This window comes from Pieris brassicae, chromosome 2 (genome assembly GCF_905147105.1).
Source record: "Pieris brassicae chromosome 2, ilPieBrab1.1, whole genome shotgun sequence".
In the NCBI taxonomy this organism is placed as follows: domain Eukaryota; kingdom Metazoa; phylum Arthropoda; class Insecta; order Lepidoptera; family Pieridae; genus Pieris; species Pieris brassicae.
This window is the reverse complement of record NC_059666.1, coordinates 17,722,762-17,741,307: the sequence shown is the minus strand read 5'-3', so window position 1 is coordinate 17,741,307 and position 18,546 is coordinate 17,722,762. Positions and strand designations below refer to the sequence as shown.

Below are 18,546 nucleotides of genomic sequence, written 5' to 3'. Positions count from 1 at the left end.
CAATCGCCTGAAGGGCAGGACGGAAGCTCACTGGAGTGAGCGAAGTACGTAGTAAAGGTCCTCGCTTTCCCCGGTGAACTCGGTTTTTTATTCTCATCTGTTTTTGGCAATTTTATTATTATTGGCCGCACGGGCGGCTTTTTATTTATTGTTTGCTACGGTAATTGGATCATCCGGATCCGTTAGTACGTGTCGGGGCCTCCTACGAGCCTTTTTTCGGAAAGGGGTAGTAGTTGATGCTTTTACGCATCAATGGGTTGAGATGGTGTTTAGCCTTGTCGAAGTGGCGTGTGGACGCCAACTTCATCCATTGGGCTATGGTAGAGAGCTCCAGGTCGTGGTGGAGATCGACGTTTCTCACGTAGAAAGGCGCACCGGTCGCGATTCATGAAGCACCTGTAGCCGGTGGATATAGGAGGAGGGTGAGTCAACGCTGGTTTTGCTTCGCCTTATATAGGTTTAAGCTCCAAGATGGCGTCAGTCTGCTTACAATATATTATTTTAAACCAGCTTGCTGCGTGCTGTTAGAACGATCGACGATATTAATCAATATTTACAAATAAAGAGAGCGGATCGATCAAAACGCCTTCTGTCACGATTATTTATATTAAAAATACTTATTAAAAGATTATACTTTTTAATTATAAAATATACAAAATTATTTAAAATTACCTAGAGCTTAGTGCTAGGTGGGGATATGAATGAATATTTGTCGTGAGGCTTCTGCTTATATACTAAGGATGCGACGTCTGCAGGGTAGGATGCCGGTGGTCGCTGGTGTCATTGCAATAATGCTCCATTAATGATACCCCATGATACTTAATGGATAATCATCTCATGGGAGGTATCGGGGTTCTTAATAATGAGATTATTATTGTTTCTTTTAGAAATAACTCTCGTGACTTGGGTGGCTTCACTCGCAGGTGAAGAGCACTGAAATATCCTCCTTACCGATGAAAAAAATTCACGATTGAAGAACACTACAGCAGGATTCTGCACCTGGTGACACCTGGTTGAAGACTGGCTGCTTTAAACGACACGGCGATATTCAGTCTCTTAGAAAATCTTTGAAGCGAACAGTGGCGAAACCCTTGGAAACAGTGCGTAAATCCATAGATTCGTGGCCAAACAGATTAAAGAACTGTATAAAAGAAAAAGGTGGCCATTTAATATATTTTATATTTTTTCCTGAGATAAATATGTGCTCTGAATGCATTGAAAATCTGCATTGCGTATAACATTTGAGTTTTGCAGTCGTAATACTATCTTCTAATAGGCTTGACTCGAATTTTTGCTACAAATAATTAAAATACATTCTAATTACTGTATGTTTTGTTTAATTACTTTTGTAATTAAATTTACTACTACTACTACTACTAACGCCTTCACCGCTTGCGCAATCACTTAAATGAAAGTAAACAATGTATTTATGTCAAGTTTATACATACAATTTTCTTTCTTCTATATTGTACAGAATGCAGTTGACATTTTAGGATTAATTTATCTAACAAAGCCATTTGATTTGATTGACTCAGCTCCTAAGAAACACAAATTATTATTCTTTCTTAACTTATATGTCTGTACAGTCATCCAATTATTATTATTATGTGTATGTATGACGTACGTTACACGTTGCTGTTCTTAATTATTTGTGATAAGAAAACTAAATTTGGTTTCAAAGGAACATTTTATTTTCTGTCCCAATTTGGATACTTCTGCCAACATGATTTATCGCCTGTTTGTGATATTTATCTGTAAGTCTTCTTAGGTTTATATAAATTAAGTATTTTTAACATATAAAATAAAAATCGATTTTTGCAGGCTTCAATTATGCACACGCAGCAAGTTTGTGGGTTTACAAAAGGTATTTTTTATATATTGTTAGTTTGTTAATTTACATTTTTGTGGGAAGTAATTTATTTATCGAATTAATATTAGTAATTATTAATATAATACAATAATATCCATAAATGAAATTAATTTTTTTGAGTATTAAAAAATTAATCTAATAAATTATCAGTTTGTTTGCTGAATACATCGTTTATGATATTTATAGTACAGACAATATCATTGTTCTTACTTACACATAGGTCATGTGGCTTACTTAATCAATGGGTTTGTTAATTTTTTCCATTAAATTCATCGACTTTTTTTATAATCTGTCGCCTAGTTCGCTGTCAACTGTACCTTGTATCAAACCATACTGAATTCATAGATAATAATGATGGGAATTAATTCCTTCGTAACCAAATAAATGTTGTTATTATTTAATTTGAAGAAAAAAACTAACTTTAATTATACAGTTAATTGAAAACTCGTTAATCTCATATAGTTACGCAAATTTTAATTATTTGGTCACTAAATATTAGCGATATGTACAATCTACGGCTACAATCACTGCGATTATGTAATACGTGACGAAATTATTCCAGCCGCTAAAGATATATATAGCTTCTCGACTTTAGCCTCTTGGGGACCTTCTGGGATCTGAAAAATAATTCTTCCTCCACAAAATTAATATTTTCCATCAATTTCAGCAAAGACAATTACATATCAATACCGCTTACGTCGCCTCTAGGCCTACTTAATACATCTTTTAATGTGACGTTTGATTCTGTATTTTATGCATTTGGATTTAATGGTTCGTATAGTGAAGTCACAAGTGTAGCTATTACAAATTCATACATGGAACTCAAAGAGAACACTGATGTGAACTACGTACTTGTGAATTGGGAAAAGGAAGCGACTAGTAAAATTGCAGGGCCCATACTTCAGTATCCTACAACAGGCATCAATAATGCTAAGATAGTAAGTAAATATTATATAATTTTATGGTTGGGTTTTGATAAAACAATCGGATCTAATAAAACTTGTAGTCCTCTATTTCCACGTAATAAGTCCAAGAAGGAACATACCATAGATATCTTAATAATTATATTTTTTAAGATTTAAGAGAATAAACCAATTAATATATAAAACTATAACTAACTAAGAAATTATTAAACGAGTTTTATATATTTCAATGTTACATTCGAACTCGTGTATTATGAAAAGATTACTAAGCCAATATCAATAAATGAATCATTTTCCCCGTTTTTATATAAGACTAATAATCACTAGTGAGGTTTTATACGTTAGGACTAGGTGATCAGGCTTCTATGCTTTTCAACGCAGAAGTATAGGACAGGGTTATATGCATCATCCGTTAGAAATTAAAATAAGTGACCGGAAGAATTGTCAGTTTAAGGAATATTTTATACTTAATACCTTCCTTCAAGATTGGACAACAATTAGGAGTCGCCCTTTTAGAATTATCGAAACGTGGACTTGATTTAGATAAAGTGCATTTGATGGGGCATTCTCTTGGAGCTCATCTAGTAAGCGCCACTGGTAAAGAACTACAAAAGAAGAAGAAAGTCGCTGGAAGGTAAGACAATTAAAACAAAAATGCATTTAACTATCCAATTTTTTTCGACATTTTACACCATCCTCTAACAGAATTACAGGATTAGATCCTGCTGGACCTCTGTACAATAAGCCTTCTTTATTAAAAGGATTAAACAAGAACGATGCCGTGTTTGTTGTAGCCATACATACAAACCCCCAGCTATATGGTACATTCAACAATGTCGGGCATATTGATATATGGCCCAACTGTGACCTGAAACTTCAACCTGGATGTCCGAATAAGTTTTTAGGTATCGTATTTTTTATTATCATTAGCATTATTGTAACTAATATGATTAAGAACTGGTTGATTCTGTGAACAACTTTTTGTATCCTGTTTAGAGAAAAGTAAGCAGAAGTTAAGGTGAGTAAACTTTTGTTCTACATTACGTATATTTCTTCGAAGTTTGTTTCTGTTTCGTACGTACTCATATATTGTACAGTCAGTCAGGGCATGAAGCTACTATTGTCTCTTCAGCGGTTGCAAGAACAGGCTGCACTTTGATTAACTTTAAATCTGTGATGATACGTTGTGAATCCACCGTGACCTGTGTCACCACTTGGTTTTATTTATTTTTTACACCATTTTTCCATAAGGAAACAATGGTACCAACCAGTCCGTCAAAATCACTTCCAGCTGCATATAACTTTACTAGTAGTGCAACTATCCTAGGGCGCTCTTTTTTTGGAGAGATAAAGAAAACGTATAAAGGAAACTCTTTCCTCCAGGTCGCCTTCCGAGTCAGATTGAAATAAAGCCCTCTTTATTTCGTATATCACAGCAGCTTCTTGGTTAGTTAATAAGATAGCTTCCGTTTTTGTGGTGCAAATCTACGTCTATTTTTGATACCCTAGTCTATTATATAGGCAAGAACAGCATTTGCATGTCGTTCTATTTAAAGTTCAAACACCATGATCACATCGTCGGCAAAAGCTTTGGTGCAGCAGTGGCTCTAAAATAAAAAGGGTTTCACCTATGGATCCCTGAAGGCATACATTCGTTTTATCTTTACTTATGTTCTCTTCAGCATGTTTTTGCTGCACTTTCAGTTATTTTAGATAGTTTTCTATTAGCCTTCACAAGCGTATCGGAATTTTATGTTTGGCCAGTCATCATTGGCCACCAGATCAAAGGCTCCTTCTTTTTGTTGTTTGATTGCAAAAAAGGACCCAGTTCAGATAGCCATACTTGCGACATTTCTACACGGGCAATCCTGCGGGATCTTTGAGCGTCTAACAATGCTAACAAATGTACTAACTTTGATACTTCCCGAAACTATGGAAAGTTGCGACTTTAGTGTTTCTCAAGAAAACTGGTAAGAGTCCTATAGGCCAGTAGGTCTATACGGTCTTTTGCCACAAAAAAGCACAGTCACTACGATCGTATTAGCTATATACGAGACCCCATAAACAAATCAATAAAAGGAGGAGGACGTATGGAGGAAATTTGCATTGTTAATTACTCCAGTGTTGCAGTCATATCTGCCGTGCTGTAAGTATTATTATCGTCAATTTTAAAGTGCTGTTTTTACCTACGCGATACGATGTTTATGTATAAGTATTGGCCTCGTTGGAAGGCGTCATTGTTTTAGGGGACACTTCTGAGCATTTAAAACAATACGATTAAAATCCATGTTGTTATTAAGTTGTTGTCTGACACTGGTGTCTTTTTGGTAGTGTTTTGTTTTGCATCCAACGCAATCATTTTATTTTTCTTTTCTTGTTGGTGATGCGCAGAACTTGGAATTGTTTTGTAGACTTGGTGGTGTTTGTTTAACACGGAAAAGTTAGCGTTTCGTATTATGCTTACGTTTTTGTAATTGTAATTTTTGTTCGTAAAATATTACTCTTTGAATTTCAAGAATGTTCCTTTTAGACCGTTGCAGTCACAACCGCGCCCCGTATTTTTACTCTGAGGCCATCAACCTGCCGAGAGCATTTCCATCTGTTCAGGCCGGTAGTTGTCGTGATTGGAAAACCAGAAAAGGCTCCAATGACACACATACGATTATATACATGGGAGAGAATATAGACAGGAAGTGAGTTGCACTTGTTTCTTTTTATATTATTAACATTTTACAACACTTTTAGTTGTTTCTACGCCTATTAGTATACAGTAAGTAATAATATATATAGTAACATATATATAAGACACATGCAAAGTATACTACTGTAATATAATATTTTCTTTTAGATCAAGAGGATACTTTTACATGAGAACAAACACGATGTCTCCGTTTGGAAAAGGACTCGACGGGATTGAATCTTAGACCGTATTTCGATCAATAAAATCCCATTATAAATAATTTTATTTGTATCTCCAACCCTGTTGACTTGGCAGTTCATATTTTTATTACCGGTGACAATATAATTCCATTTAAAAATATGATTAATAACATTGCAGTATAAACAATTTCACATAAACAGTCATGAAATCTTGTCATCATATGTTAGTATAAACATACAGACTAGTGTTATTATATTCTTATTAAAAAGCAAAAAACATACAACTTATGAAAAAGTCTATGCATACACCAGTCAATCTGAAGTGTACGCACAAAATTCCTCATGATAGGCGAACACAGGTCATCTGTCACAGTCTTCAAAATGCTGTTCCGACCGAACCGTACCCGTCGCCGTGTCGTTTAGAGCAGGCAATGTCCTCTAAAACTGACCATAATTTGAATTCCAAAAGGTTGAGCTTTAGCCTAGATCTTCAGCTCTTATAAACCCCGGAACGATGGTTTCAAGCCAGGCTTGGGTAGTTGATGCCTTGTGACCAGGTGCAGAATCCTGCTTGAAAGTCCAAGGTATATTTTTCACACACAAAGTTTCACAACATAATCCAAGATTGTATCTTGACACACTTTGGCTGTAGTTTTCACTCCTTTTCACAAAAATGTAGTTTTGTGACTCCTAGATAACACACGCCCCACAAAACCATCACTGACGCAGGAAGATGACCACGTTGTACCTTTCCGACAACTTGAACTTGTTTAGAAATGTGAGCAGACAAGTGTCTGTATCATTTTGCTAATTGTAGTATTCTTTAGCAGAGCAGAGCGAAGAGAGCGGGGCTAGCAATGAACCTCGCCAAAACCAAATTTATGGTGGTATACAGAATAGAAGAAGAAGCCAACAATCTTGGTGGCAGGTACTACTTTGGAGAGAGTCAGTAAATACAAGTACCTAGGCATATTGGCGACTGAAGAGGAGAGTCTGAAATTGAAGTGAAGAGCCGAATAGAAATTGCTCATACCCCCTTCAACAAAATGAAAAAGGTCCTCTGCAACAAAGACATCAGTTTACACTTCCGAAGTAGGATGCTTCAATGTTACATCTGGCCGGTTGTAATGTTTGGTTGCGAAGCTTGAACCTTGAAGGACGCAACCATTAAGGAACTTGACGCCTTTGAAATGTAGTGTTACCGAAGAATTCTGAGGATAAGCTGGGTATACAGTCACGAACGAAGAAGTTCTACGACGCGCCAAAGGATCCCAAGAACTCACTTTGACCATTAAAAAGAAGAAGATAAGTTACTTGGGACATGTGCTTCGACATGAACAGTACCGATTTCTTCAAGTCGTCATAATGGGCGAGGTTGAGGGGAAATGACGCGCAGGCAGAAGGAGGAAGTCATGGCTCCGCAATATCAGTGAATGGTCGGCAGAGGCCAGCATAGAACAGCAGATGCGCTTGGCGAAGAATAGGAAGAAGTATGACGAGGTGATCGACAACCTCCAATTGTGGAGAGGCTCTACAAGAAGAAGAAAAGTTCTTCAATCGTGAAAATTTGTTCATCGGTAAAGAGGATATTTCTGTGTTTTTCACCTGCGTATCGCGACAGAAGGCGTTTTGATCGATCCACTCTCATTAATTGTAAAGATTGATTAATATCGTTGATATTTAACATTTTATGTATCGACGATAAGCATCGAGCTTCAGGTCTTGTTTTATAATAAGCGACACAGTCCTAGCGGGAATCTTCATTTCTCACTATAAGATGTTTTTCTTCCTAATGGGGTGACGACGAATTCGGGCTTTAACAGCATAACATAACATAAATAGCCTTTGTAGTTCTAACAGCACGCGGCCACCCCGATATTTTCTGGTCTTCGACAGATGAAGTGTTGTTGTATCTGTTCATAGTATATATATCAACGTATGTAAAGTTATACGAACATCAAGCTTTTGAAGTGTCTAGAAAATGAGTGACGACTCCATCCCCACTTTGTGCGAGGCAATTACTGCACCCCATTCCAAATAGTAATTTAATAATTAACACGAAAAAATATGTGAAATGGCGGAAAATTTAAAGAATTTTTAAAATAATATACGTGTTCCAAACTCAAAATAATTAAAAAGTTGAAAAAAATGCATTTTCTATTGTAATAGAATTTATGTCCAGACTAGTTATAGATATTATTTCTTTACTTGTGTTAATTCAAATTATTATTCAAATTACTTCAATCAAATTTTTTGAAATCTTGAACTTCTTTACGTCATAAAAATACATTAAAGTATTAATGTTAAAATATTGTTACGAGCTAGAGGATCGGATAGAAAATGCAGTACATCTGCAAGGGTTTATTTAATAAATCAACGAGGGATTTAATTGTTCTAAGAAGACGAACATTTCGCGCACTTACTGTGTGAAGTATTTTCACACTTGTTTTCACTATTCTCACTTTATCTATTGTAATTGCAGGCGAAACTGAATAAACGGGTTGGATTTCGTTCCGCTTATAATGTATCTATGGGCATAATCTTGAACGACGTTCTAGAACTTTCTAGGCAAGACTAGTAATGAATAGCTGTTGTTCTATCCTTATCACACAATTCTAGAACGATCGTTCGTACACTTTATCTTTGTTCTAGAATGTTTTATATTTTTATCTGGCTTCAGAGATTAGTAAAGTTTTGTTTGGATCATACCAAACTCAATATTAACCAGACTTTCCAGACCAGACCATGGTTTGGAATACGATTGTGTTAACTTGGCTTAAATAATAAGGTTAATAAAAATAATTAAGACGAAAATTTAAAAGAAATTATATAGTTGTTCCCTGTGGCAGTGTACCTTTATATAGGTGATCATAGTAAAGTACGTAGTTGTTCCCAAAGTTCTGCCTCTGGCACATTATTTTTAAATTTCAAGCATGATTCTGTAAAAAAATTATTGCATTCTATTTTTAAATGTTTGACTATTGTTTTAAAACAAAATACAATGACTTTCCGTAATTTTTCACGATGGAGCGGACATTGAAAGAAAGCCGAATAGCTGTTTTTGCGTTGCACCGCTGTGGGCACTCGCCGAGTACCATTTTCAAGTTGCTCAAAAATTTGAATATAACGCTTAGGTTTGTGTACTATTGATAGATACAATGAAGTCTCCAGTGTTAAGGACGAGAAAAGAACGCCCGGCCACGCTCCGCAAGAACACCAGTAGTAATCAAAGCGATCAAGGCGCGTATAGCAAGAAATACTGTCCGAATACAGAGGTTGATGGCTTTGCAGATGGGTGACAGTCAGTAGGAAAACAGTAAAAAAGGTTTTAAATAAAGATCTTGGTCTACGAGCATACAATAAAGAGAGGGTACTTACTTAATGCTCCTCTAAAAGTAATAAGGCTAATAGATCGCGGGTGACGTAAAAGCGCGAAACGCGAAAAACCGACACGGTGTATGTAACCTGCTTTTTTATATGTATGTTTTTGTATATACTAAAAAAAATAAATGATGTTGCGAGCAATTATTATTGAACATGAGATATATCGCTAGTATTTTCTATGACATAATGAAGCCTATAGATGTAATCGAAATACTAGTATCATCATACACCAAGGTTAACACTGTATATCGAAAAGACTATTTTTAAACTTTTTTTATGATATGCAAATTTTAGCATAATTGCTATGTAAAGAACCTTTTGTGCGCACATACTACCACCTAATTTCTATATGATTTGGATAACCGTGTACAAAGCTGTATTTTTAAATATAATTAATATCGGACCATTTGGAACTTGTTTCACTTCCTCGGGGATAGCATTTTTGGTATATGTATTATCATAAGAATGGTTACATTAAATAAATTCGATATTAATTACGAGTATATTCCTATATAATGTGCTTTAATGGAAGATATTCGTCGTCTGTTTCATCGATCGCTTTTTTGATGGAGTACTTACTCCTACCAACAACTACTAAGCCTTATGTTGTAACAAGATATCTTTCAGAATCACCGGTTTAGATTCTGTAAGGCCCCTATATGATGATCCTACATTTACATCTGTTACCAGAGACTGATGCCATTTTCGTCGTACGTAGAACAGAAGATGTCAGGCTTAATTGTGGCATGAAACATCAGCCGGTCTATCGTGAGGACTTTTAGGTACATACAAACTTTCCTCATGTAAATCGTGAGTACAGAATTGTAATAGAATCGATAATGTCCTGAAATGGGTGGCCGCGTCCGTAAAGTGACCATATATCTTATGACGAATCTTATAGCATTAAACAATTTATCAGGAATAGTGATTTATTGCCTGTTCTTCCCTCGAGAATGTAACTGCGGACGAAACTTTCTTTAAATTTATTTTCTATTATTAACTTTTAATTACTTAAAAAGTCATGTGGAACAATGGACTGGTTGCAGCTCCTTACAAACGTAGTGTAAAACAAAAAACTGTGCGATTAAAAAGAGTGGCGGAGAGTTTATTGTTCGTCTCTGTCTTTCTACGTCCTTCATTTGAGTATTGACAGTAAATGTAAAATTAGAAGCATTTATTATGTATTTCTTTTTTTAACATTACGTACAATGTAGTGTACATTGTGTTATCTATATGAATAAATTATTTTGACAATGTCTTATTAATTAATTCGTTTTTTTTTTTCAGAACTATGGAGTCACGCCCGCGTGCCTTATTACTACGCAGAGTCAATAAATTCCGAAGAAGCTTTTCCAGCTGTTGAGTCTAAGAGCTGCCATGTCTAAAAAGATAGTAAAAATATCGATTATGAAAATGAAATTATATATGACGGAGAGATTCAAGGACAACAAGGAAGGAACAAGGAACGACGGTAGCACCTAAATAATGGTGACGGAAGATACGCGTAGGTAGCGTGGAGAGAGGCAGGTAAAAAGTCAGAGGTAGGAACTGACTATGAACGATAAGGAATATGGTCATGTAGCCACAGGAAGGATGGAGGAGATCGAAGAGGTTAGAGAGACAGAGTCAGGGACCGATTGTTGACAAAGGAACAAACGATAATCTGAACAATGTCTCGAAAGCACGACCTGAATAAACTGCTGATCAATTGTTGTTGTTATGACGTCATCAATACTGACCTCGTAAATTAGTTAAGTAGCAGCTTGGTTCGAGAGCTCAGTCGAACTGAGGACCGCATTTTTTTTAATGGAATCTCGCTGTTGGCAAGGCCATTTACAGCTCAGCTCCGGCTGTTTTGGCGTGCGTAGCTCGGCCGGATTGGGCGTTTTTCCCGTGACTTCGGCTTTGGCCGCCGCGGTGATTGCTTCGTTTAGAAATCTGTTATACACTTACGGATAGCATCTTGTAACACAAATGATAAAAGCTTGAGTCAAAGAAAGAAAGAAGAAAGAAAAGAAAAGTGGATTGCGCCACAAACTTTATCAAAGGTCTTAGAAATGTCAAGGGATTCGTACTTAGGCGAATAATACTTATATATTATTACGCTGTTTTACTATCTGTACTCACTGATATAAGACGAATCTAACAGATATTTATTATAATTTAAACTTTACTATTGACTGATTTATAAAAGCATAAGGCAGGTAAACACATTTTTCAGCTTCCGAATATATATTTGGTAAACGTATGTAAGTCCTTAAATATCCGTTGATTTGAATCACTCTAACTCGGTATAGGTGTAAAGGCTGCTGTTGTTATAACTTAATCATTATATCACCCAAAATTCAATCTCAATATTCTCCCTATTCTTGAATCCTTCGTCGTTGGTCATTAATATTCCCGCATTAATGATAATCAACGAATTAAGATAAAGTTAACTTAATTATATACAAATATTGAATATTTACAATATAAATGAAGATCTAGGTATCGTAATACAGTGAGGAAATGCTTCTACCATTAATGGTACGCTGCCACAGGGAGCTAACTTTTTAACTTTGTTTTAGTTTACTAAGAAGGTAAGAATAGAAAACAAAGAATAAAAAAATACCTTCAACATAATCATAAAATTTAGTCATAATTAATATGCATAAAATACATGATATGATGATGAATGAATGATAAAAAACTTTCACTTATTGAAATTCAACCATAAAAACTCAGCAGAAACATTTTTTATAACTAAATAGTCTGTTATATCAATATTTTTTTTAAATTTGAACTTAAATTTGGAACATGTATATTATTTTAAAAGCATTTGGAAAAAATAATTGCAGTGATCGCCTGGCACAAAGTGGGTATGAAGCCGTCGGTCATATTCCAGACACTGTAAAAGTCCAGGATACCAAGCCTTTGTTTATGATAAATGAAAATGAAATGAAAACTTATTGAAGTTTTCATTTCTTTTGCAAATTAAAAAAATAGATAAGCCCAATTTTTAACAACCTTCATTAACTATGGCAAACTACTGAACGTTATATAAGAATACAATTTTATACTTCTAATTTTGTTAAATGTAGTCATTCAAACAACGTCGTCTTCAACATTAAATTTTTTATTTTATTTCTTTAAAATGAAACTCGGTGCTTTTGGTGTCTTTCTTAGTAAGTTGGTAAAAATATTAATAAAATAATTAATCAATTACCTAATTGGTTTAAAGAGATTTTTTTTCAGTGTTGTATCAAGTAGAAGCCGCTTCGTTATGGTGTTATGGAAGGTTATTTCAATGTTATTAGTGAAGTATATAATGAATAATAAGTAATTTTAAACTACTATTTCTTTTTCAAATTTTACCTATTGTTTCTGCAAAGTCGATTATATTATAAACGCTTGACTAACAAAGGCTTAATAGTTATTAATATTTCATTTATATATTATATTATGTTATAGTTTTTAATTATTTCAGCGAAGGCTATCACACAATTACACCACTAACATCACCTTTAGGTTTGCTCGATTCTCCATTCAATGTAAACCTTGGAACTGTTATATTTACATTTGGATTTAATGGCAAAGTAAATGGCACGGAAACATTAGCAGTAGTTGGCGCCTACATGGAGTACAAAAAGGATAATCCAATTAACTTTATTCTACTCGAGTGGGAGAAAGAAGCAGTATGTGATATTACCTACGGACCTATAATTAAATATTTATCAAGGGGAATACATAACGCCAAGAAGGTGACATTTTCAAAATTAAATGCGGGAAGCGGATAATAACTATAAATCTAATATGATATTAATCTTTAAAACGACGTTTTTCATATCGTAGATTGGATGTCTATTAGGAGATGCACTTATGGAATTATCTGAGCATGGTCTTGATTTGGATAAAGTGCATTTGATAGGACATTCCCTTGGGGCTCATCTCATGGGACATGCTGGAAAACGAACACAACAAAAGGGAACGCAGCTAAAAAGGTAGTATATACTTAATACTACGTAGTAAGTCGTTTAAAAATTCCATATATCTTTTTATAAAATATATATAACTTATGTCGTTTTTAATTTACTTAAGTAATTATAAATTAGATTTTTTTTCTTTAAATTGTAGAATCACGGGATTGGACCCAGCAGGACCACTGTTCACGGATCCCATTAAGTTAGTTCGCGGCCTAGAAAGGACTGACGCCTTTTTTGTAGATGTATTACACACAAATCCACAACAATTAGGCACGTCGAATAATATCGGAGATGTTGATATATGGGTTAATTGTGATTTGGAATATCAACCTGGCTGTTCAGAATCAAAAGGTTTGAAATATTACATAATACAATTAATGCAAAAAATAGTTTGCTATTTTTGCACCAACACTGAAAAACATCTTACTAGAATGGCGTTAAATACTGTTACATAAAAACTTATTTATTCAACTTTTTAATATTTTGAATTTGGAACACGTATATTTTTTTAAATCTACTTTCGATTTTGCGCCATTTCACATATTGTTTCGTGTTCATTATCAAATTAAAATATGGAATGGAGTGTTAAAGAAAATAGGATTACAGTGATCGCCTTGCACAATGTGGGTATATTCCAGACACTTCAAAAGTATCAACCGTATGTTCGTATATCGTACTATCAACATATACAACAAGACTTCCTCTATCGAAGACCAGAAAAGATCAGGGTGCCCGCGTGCTCTTAGAACTACAAAGGCTGTTAGTGCTGTTAAAGCCAGAATTCGTCGAAACCCCATTAGGAAGCAAAAATCTTATCACGAGAAATGAAAATTTCCGCTGGGACTCTGTCGCGTATTATAATACAACACAGCTCGGTGCTTATCGTCGATATACAGAACATGCCCTGAATCAATCTTTACTATTAAAGAGAGTGGATCTTTAAAAAGGCCTTCTATCGCGATACGCAGGTGTAAAGCACAGACATATCCATTTTACCGATGAAAAAAAAATTGACGATTGAAGAACACTGCAATAAGCAAATTGATAAAGTGTCAGCTCACAGTTCTAAAGAAGCTGCTCAAGTGGACAGAAAGGTACAACGTGGTCATCATCCTGCGTCATTGATGGTTTGGTGGGACTCTTATAAAGTAGTCACAAAACTACATTTTTGTGAAAAAGGAGAGAAAACTTCAGCCAAAGTGTATTAAAATACAATATCATCATGTCGTGACCTCTCAGCAATAGACTTTTTTTAAATATATCGTGGACCTTCTACTACTACCCAAGGCTGGCATGAAACCAACGTTCCGCTTTTTTTAAAAGCTGAAGACTGGTCCTTATCTATCTCAGATCTCTCAACCCTTTTGACTTCAAATTATGGTCAGTTTTATAGGATATGGCCTGCTCTTAACGACACGGCGACAATGAATCTCTTAAATAATCTTTGGATCAAGCAGTGGCGTTATTCCCGTAGCCAAACAGATGAAAGGCCTGTATAAAAGCCAAAGGTTAATATTTCGAATAAAATATTGTTAAAGTTTAATAAATATGTAGGTATAAATTTTAATAATATTACGTTACTTCATTAAAAAATGCATTTTCATTTGTAACAGAACTTATGGCTGGACTAGGATATAAAGCCTAAATTCTTTTTATAACATTTGTAGTGAAAAAATATTTGTAATTTATAATATAAAATCGCATTTCAGTCGCTTGCAGCCATTTACAGTCAGCTATATATTTTGCCGAATCCGTGAATTATCCTTCATCATTACCAGCTGTGTCGGCAGAGAGTTGTCATGATTGGAGCAACGGAGATTATAATAATAGCGATATTTTATTCCTCGGGATACCTTACAATAGCCAGTTAGTTAAACTTTTTTTTGCTAATGCTAAAAACTTAATTTATTACAGATCCTATCTTAATTTATCGATCTCATTTAATTAATTACGACCTTATAGAATATTTAAAGGGCAATCGTGTACCAACTACTAAAACAAATTGATCTTTGCAAGAATCTTAGTATGAAATTATTTGTAACAGAATATAACACTCCTCCAACACTGCTAGATTTTATAGAATATTTTATTAAATTTTTTTATACTCATATTTCTTTTTCAGAGCAAAAGGGGACTTCTTTTTAAGAACTAATTTGAAGTCACCATATGGAAAAGGAATCGATGGTATTCATCCCTGAAATTATATATAAAATAATATAATAATTTATTATTGTAAAAGTTACGATTTTAAATTGAAATTATTTATAAAAATAAAAATTCCAATGAAAAAATTCAGTATTTGGGTGACTCGCTTATAGATAGTTTTAACTTGATGTCGGGTAGTATTGGAATTACTTCAGTTAGGCACTTTTGTTTACACTTTTCTTCACTGATTCAATATTCACTTTAAAATTTTAGTAATTAGCCCGGGTGCGCAGTGCCGCTTGTTTTTATATCCATTTCCCTACTTCGACACGTTCCCCTCCGGCCTGACTATGACGTCAGTTCCGTAAAAGCACTTTAAATAAAATTAGCAGGGTTTATATGATTAAAAAGGTAACAATAGTAAATAAATTGACTTTTTTTTTGGAGCAGTGTTGGCCTAGTGGCTTCAGCTTGCGACTCTCATCCCAGAGGTCGTAGGTTCAATCCCCTGCTGTGCACCAATGGACTTTCTTTCTATGTGCGGATTTAAGATTCGTACGGTGGAGGAAAACATCGCGAGGAAACCGACTTGCCATAGACCCACCAACTAATGATCATAAAACAGATACAGCAATCTGACTTTAAAATGATGTGTACCAGTGTTTTTTTTTTTTAAGTAGGTATCAACAATGAATAAAAAAGAGTCAATAGTAGATATATATTATTTTACATAATACACGCTAGTAGTTAATAAATATAAAGTAATATATAAAATACAAAATAATTATAAAGTATTTATTACTTCTACTTAAATAATTATTTCTACTTTAGATGATATTTTAGAATTTCGCGTCACTTTAATATCTATTAAACGTATACTTTTGCACGGCGCATTTTCGCGATAAGTTCGTGGACTTCTGTGTTAGATGTTCGATCTAATAACTCTGCCCAAGTTATTTGCTGGGAATTGCAGAAACATGTTGATATTTGGCAAAGGGTAAGCATTATGCCAATGACCGGCGTCACTAGACCTCAATGCCACCAACCATGCGCAGTTGTGTTGAGGTGAAATGGTGTGACCTAATAAGGTTTGGAATTCAGAATTACAAAAGGGATTATCCTAGCTTCTTTGAAAGTTTACGGTAGTAGGTTAACTGAAGCCGCAGATTCTAACCCCGCATTTCTCATATCGGTTATATTCGCAATATTGTACTTTATAGATTGAAGTCTAAGGATTCTATCAACGTGACTTCTAGATTTATGAACAGATGAGAGAAACGCTGAAAGAGCTAAACTGGAACGATTAAAATAGATTTGATTTATCTTAATGTATAAACGTTTTAACGTATTAACGATTTATGTTATGTATTAATCACTTACGACATCTCACACCGGCTCCAAGTCTTTGTCAACCACTATCTCCGCCGTATTTTGTGTATCTGCTGGTCCGAGAAGATCTCCAACGAGCAACTTTGGCGCTGCCATGACACTCCGGCTGGTCTAGCGATACAAGTGGAATTTTGTTTGTCATTCACTCCGAAAATATTCTAATCACATCCACAAGCATGCGCTAGGCTTGATATGAACCCGGAAGAGTAGCCGTTCCAAGCAGACAAGAGATCCAGAAAGACTTTAAGTGACTATAGAGACTCACCCTATAAGCCCTCTGTCCCATACTGGGTTCGTAGGATATTATGTCAAGTAAATCATAATACGTATCTAATCAATCTTAAATTCAACAAGATAAGCATATCTATAAGAACTGTTTATAGAATACAAAGACGTACGACGCAAAGCTACAAGGTACAAATCATGCATGTATATAAATACGTGTAATTAAAGAAAACCCGCACAATTCTTTTTCACAAAAAATTGCAGTTACAGATGAACGGGTACAATACCCGTACTAACAACATGCCGTTCTAAATAACACCTATTTATTCACGTTTGATAAGGTTATTTACAGGTAATTTAAACGAATCAACTACAATACATAATCTACATTTATAATATCAATAATATGTCTGTGTTCCCAACTGAGGAGAAGCAGGGGAGGGTTATGTGTTAATTAATATAATTATCTAATCTGATAAATTGGGGCTGAACCATTTCCCGTAAACGGAAACAAACTATATGTAAAACTGTAAAATGGATTCTGTTACAAACGATAATAACCTGAAAATAATATACGTTCTATTAGCAAAATGGAATATCCGTGATCACAGAATTTTTTTTTAATTCCTCCGCTATTTTTAAAAATTACAACATTTATTTACTATTAATTAAATACAAATTATTTAATAGGGCTGGTCGGTTTTCTGTTATTCATAATAATTTATTTACATCAGATTACAGGATCTGTTCTGGCTAGTAAGTATAACTTAAAACTAATTTTAGCACGAATGCTCATAAAAATAGGTAGGCTAGACACAAAGCGAATATTTTCTGGGTGACCTCTGATAATGAATCGTGGACCTCCGGGTTGTCATTGAATATTTGCCTTGACAAACATAACCATGGAGGCTGCATATACTTCTACTTTTTTGTACTACTGGTATATTATACCTGGACTTGGACTTGTAAATCCATTTTTATTGTATCAAAATACTTAAAAAAATACCCTTTCAAGCGTACCAACTCGTATGCTACTCGACTCGTAAGTCAGACGGTTATACGCACTGTTTATCATTTTATAAAAACCTTATCGCTTTAATACTCTTTACATTGACAATTTTTTGGCATTACCTTGATCCACATTGTTAATTGTTTCAACAGTTTTTTCTTAGATTTTTATTACTACGTTATCATTTATAATGCGGGAAAACGACAAATTACTTAAAATGTTAGACAGAATCTTTGATGAACGCTGTGTATAGCTTTATGACACATTTTACCTTGAGACTGGCTAAAATCTCAAATTAAAATAGCCCTAAAATTAAGTATTGACCACGACCTCCTAAATTCCGTCAAAATGAGACTTGGAGACCTACTCACCAAGCATATTATATAGATGAACATAATTCTAATTATTATACCTACTATATATATAAATAGAATATCAAATTCAATTAAGGGACACGTATACCTTGCCGCTGGCCTTTTTTTGCAAAATAGAGTCTGTCCGTGTAAACTTAGAATAAGTATAGCCGCGACGGAAGCCAGGCACGCATTGACATCACTCGTACTGCGTAACTAATTCATTACAGTAACAGGGTCGTGTTAGTACTGTTCTAATTGTTTTTGTATGTAAATCAACGTTAGCTAACATACAGACATAGTAAGGTGTTTGAACCTTCGGCTAACTACAAGGATACATCACGGTCAATGTGTATAATTGAAACAATTGTTTAACTACGGGCACATATAACGACAATAGTTTTTT

The 18,546-nt window shown here is 34.6% G+C and overlaps 2 protein-coding genes across 2 annotated transcripts; both read left to right on the top strand.

Moving 5' to 3' along the window:
• The first annotated feature begins 1,680 nt into the window (after positions 1 to 1,680).
• Positions 1,681 to 5,737, top strand: LOC123720359 (phospholipase A1-like). The gene is made up of 7 exons (XM_045676928.1): positions 1,681 to 1,754; positions 1,822 to 1,864; positions 2,538 to 2,808; positions 3,279 to 3,427; positions 3,499 to 3,698; positions 5,324 to 5,486; positions 5,642 to 5,737. The coding sequence occupies exons 1-7, from the start codon at positions 1,724 to 1,726 to the stop codon at positions 5,715 to 5,717; spliced, it is 933 nt and encodes a 310-aa protein (XP_045532884.1). The 5' UTR covers positions 1,681 to 1,723; the 3' UTR covers positions 5,718 to 5,737.
• A 6,407-nt stretch (positions 5,738 to 12,144) lies between these two features.
• On the top strand, positions 12,145 to 15,568 carry LOC123720299 (vitellogenin-3-like). Its single transcript, XM_045676847.1, has 7 exons — positions 12,145 to 12,221; positions 12,292 to 12,334; positions 12,524 to 12,797; positions 12,889 to 13,037; positions 13,171 to 13,370; positions 14,729 to 14,885; positions 15,142 to 15,568. Exons 1-7 carry the CDS (start codon positions 12,191 to 12,193, stop codon positions 15,215 to 15,217), a joined length of 930 nt encoding a protein of 309 aa, XP_045532803.1. The 5' UTR covers positions 12,145 to 12,190; the 3' UTR covers positions 15,218 to 15,568.
• Positions 15,569 to 18,546: the final 2,978 nt, after the last annotated feature.

What these genes read in the sequence shown, in the direction of transcription:
- LOC123720299 (XM_045676847.1), top strand. Translation starts at nt 12,191, where the DNA reads ATGAAACTCGGTGCTTTTGGTGTCTTTCTTA. An exon ending in AAGGGAACGCAGCTAAAAAG is followed by an intron (nt 13,038 to 13,170) that starts GTAGTATATACT and finishes TTTAAATTGTAG; the next exon opens with AATCACGGGATTGGACCCAG. An exon ending in TGGCTGTTCAGAATCAAAAG is followed by an intron (nt 13,371 to 14,728) that starts GTTTGAAATATT and finishes ATCGCATTTCAG; the next exon opens with TCGCTTGCAGCCATTTACAG.
- LOC123720359 (XM_045676928.1), top strand. Translation starts at nt 1,724, where the DNA reads ATGATTTATCGCCTGTTTGTGATATTTATCT. An exon ending in GCATCAATAATGCTAAGATA is followed by an intron (nt 2,809 to 3,278) that starts GTAAGTAAATAT and finishes CCTTCCTTCAAG; the next exon opens with ATTGGACAACAATTAGGAGT. An exon ending in ATGTCCGAATAAGTTTTTAG is followed by an intron (nt 3,699 to 5,323) that starts GTATCGTATTTT and finishes TGTTCCTTTTAG; the next exon opens with ACCGTTGCAGTCACAACCGC.